The 3,585-nt window shown below is 33.6% G+C and overlaps 1 protein-coding gene across 1 annotated transcript in view; it reads right to left on the bottom strand.

Moving 5' to 3' along the window:
• Positions 1–3,585, bottom strand: part of MAGI3 (membrane associated guanylate kinase, WW and PDZ domain containing 3) — an 82,322-nt gene that overhangs the window by 66,993 nt on the left and 11,744 nt on the right. Inside the window, 1 exon segment of the mRNA XM_012644583.1 lies at positions 3,543–3,580. Coding sequence (XP_012500037.1) covers positions 3,543–3,580 — 38 coding nt within the window.

Genomic DNA, 3,585 nt, shown 5'->3' with positions numbered 1-3,585 from the left:
AGAGGAGGAGATTAGCCAACAGTCTTCAACATCCTATGGTGGTGTATGTTTTATAAAGGGAATAGAGCATTGTTATTCTGGCAAGTCATTTAAAAGTAGAAGTTGATTAAGAAAGCAACTGTTGTTAAAAAAAAAAAAAAAGATATTTAAGACCACAGATAGGTCTAATGCAGAAACAATGGGAGTCATATTCTAGCAATTCCACAGTACAAAGATATTTTACCAAATGATGCATGTTTTCCAGTAAAATCTACTCTAACAAGAAGTGATATTAGTGAATACCAACAATTAAACATCAAATCATGAGGATTTCAGAATATGACTGTCTTTAGATAGGCTGAATATTACCATATCTACATATAAATAGTCACACAAATTGGACATTTACTTTGCCATTTGTGAACATTAATGGTGGTGGAGAAAGGGGCGGCAAGGACAAAAAAATTTTAAAACTTAAAAAAAACACAGAAAGGAATGTTAGCTTTCTCCGTGTCGTTTAGGCTTCTAGTACACATTAACTCCACAACAGATGTGGCTATTTAGTTTCAGAGCGCTAAATATGGCAAGTTCCACTCGACATTCTCTGGGTTCTGATTTCACTAACACTCAAGTATACTTCTGCTTCATACTGTGAGGGGGCACCTTATCCATTGAGTTAACTGTTTAACTCTCTGTGAAAATGAAAATTTTAGGTACCACTTTAAAAAAAATTTATTAGGTACTGACATTTTACATATTCTTAAAAAGCAAAAACTAAAAACTGACACTCAGAAAAGAATAAACCTGTTTAGAAGGAAACTTGGCTCACTTTCATTTAACATCAGAGCTAGAATGACTCACTTTGCCACCCAGGCATCAGAACATAAAAAGTAGTAATTTGTATTTATACCCTTTGTTATGTGTGGGAGAAGAGGGCAGAAGTATGCAAATGAGTAATCTCTTTCCTGAAAATTCTTTAACAAAAGAATGTAAGATTTAGTGAAGGGAGTAATTGCATCTATTACCTTAGACTACCTAGATTAAAATGCCACCCCCCAAAACAAATGAAACAAAAAAGTGAAAATACTCTCCTTTTCATTTAGTTACTTATCCCCATATTATTATTAAGATGTAACAGATTTTGTTTTCCACATAACTAGCTATGGGAAGTAAGAGAGAAGGCTATTACAGATTATCAGAATTAAACAAAGGTAGCAAACAAGCATGATTAAATCATAATATATAATTTGGAATATCATCTATATTAAAATTTTATGTCTAATATCTGGATTTAAAAATGTATCTCAACTAAAAGAATAGTTATTCTTTTATAAAGAGTTTGAGATATGAAAGTAGATGCATATTTTCACTTTGTCACTAAGTATATCAAGACATTTAATTCTAATTACCCTGGTCTGATCACTATACATTACATATATCAAAACATCACTATGTATCCCATAAATATATACAAGTATTATATGTCAATTAGAAAAAAGATATTTCATGCAATACAATCAAGAGAGCATTTTTATATATAAGCATTTTTATGGAAGGCCTACCATTAAATTTTTGGAACAATTTTATTTTCAAAAATAAATTAACATCTTAGAATCTCATCCTCTGAAATACAAAGAACAACTGCTGTTGCAGTTGGTGTTACTACTACAAGGCTCCTGCCAAGAGCAATCATTGTGCCATCTGGTTTGACAAACTCAGAGAGCCAAAGAGTAGCCATTCAAGTAACAGCTTTTTATCTCCATCAGTAAACTCGCTGCAGATTACTATGGTCGGGATTCAAAACCTAACTAATCTGGGAATCAAGCCACACTCCATAGCTCAGCTGACTCCACACTAATGTGCATCTTGAGTACAGTCTGCTCTTTCTTAATCTAATAAATTACCCTCCTGTAAAATGAGCTTGTTCTGGGAACAACCATACAAAATCATGTTGCTGCTGCTGTTGTTGCTTCTAATTCCGGCTATTTCAGGCACTTCCATGACAACTGGGAGCAGGTCACTTCAGGATTTGCCCTAAAGTCACTTCAATATTATATCCTTGCATAATGGGAACCAGATCAGTCAGCTCAAGAGTTTATAACAGGCAAATGACTTTCACCTTTTGACCATGTATTCAAATTCGCTTGGAATGGATAATACAGAGAATGAGAATCATTATCTCAGAAATGTTCAGCAGTGTCAATGGCAAATGATACCTGATTGAAGTCCAATTTAAATAGACTAAACTTTGAGGGGGGAAAATCCCACAAAACGTTTTCAGTTGGCCTCCAAATATTCCTTTGACTTGAAAAATGGTTGTTTCTTCTTTGATTTTAGCTAAATATGCCACAGGAAAAAAAATAACACAAGAGCTGTGATATACTTTTCACATCACAGCATCAGTAAGATACTAAATAACACAATGGAAATAAAATTAGCATAGCCTTTCAAAAAGAACCAAAATATTAGAACTGTGAAGTTATGTACCTAAGGGTCAATCTAATTGAGTCATTTCCTTAGGGTACACATTGAGTTTTAAGAAGTCATTCCAAAAATCTGTCTAACCACAATGACTCAAGTAACAACCTACACATTAGAATACAGATGAGAGTTTTAACAAGAGTTAGAGATACTTGCTTTAGGAATAATTACCAGGAAATGGCATTGGTTTATGTTTATAAGTGAGGAAAAATTAATAAGCAATCATAAAACTAGAGAATCCTGTGTTTGCTATTTTCCAAGTTAATAATAATATTATTTTGCCTTTTTGATCTAGGCAGAAGGTTCAGACTCCTAATTTCCAGGTAAATAGTAACATTTCTGATAAAATTATTTGCCTGATTGTAGACATCTAAGATCAAAATTCTATCTGTAGCATCTGGAAAGAAAGCAATCTCAATGGTTGTAGCAATGTAGCAATTAGACAAATAAAGAAAAGGGAAAGAAAAGTTAGATGTTGACATTAGCCTAATTTCTCTGGCTAACATAGGCAGGTGTTTCGTGCTCCTCTCTAATATATATTTATGTTTAAATTGAACCATAACAGCTGCACAAGAAGCACACTTCACCCACAAAAAGAATACAAAGTTTTCCTTTATTAACTCTTTAAAAGACAGCATACCTTTAACTGTATACTTCAAAACTTTGTATCATTATGTTACAATGCACTTAAAGGCCTTTTATGGCTTTCAAAAGCATACAGTGACAGTGTTGGAAGTGACCTCAATAATTCATCTAGTCCAGTGCCCTCATTTCAGTTTTCTAGTTACTTCCTTTCTCTTTAGAGGCTGTGGTAGTAAGGATAGCATCTCCAGCTATCAGTCCTGTAGGCAACTTCCTTCTTACTCTCTATATTTAGAAATTCAAAGCCAATTTCTGGGAAGCCCGAGGTCAGTGAAAAAAATGCTCACTGCCCAGAAGCATCAAGTTTTGTATCCAGTATTTCCCTTAAAAAAAATTTTTTTTAATCAACAGAAAAGCTAGCCAATATACCCAGTATGTCCTAAAGCTGTATGCTGAAAGGAAAACATTTAAGAGAACATTAACTAAAGTAACAAACTTACTCAACATAGTATGTCCCATACTGAGGGTCCTCTATTTTCTCCC

This window comes from Propithecus coquereli, unplaced genomic scaffold (assembly GCF_000956105.1).
Source record: "Propithecus coquereli isolate 6110/MARCELLA unplaced genomic scaffold, Pcoq_1.0 Scaffold215, whole genome shotgun sequence".
NCBI classification, from domain to species: Eukaryota; Metazoa; Chordata; class Mammalia; order Primates; family Indriidae; genus Propithecus; species Propithecus coquereli.
The sequence above is the reverse complement of the archived record's forward strand: the minus strand, read 5'-3'. Positions and strand labels throughout refer to the sequence as shown.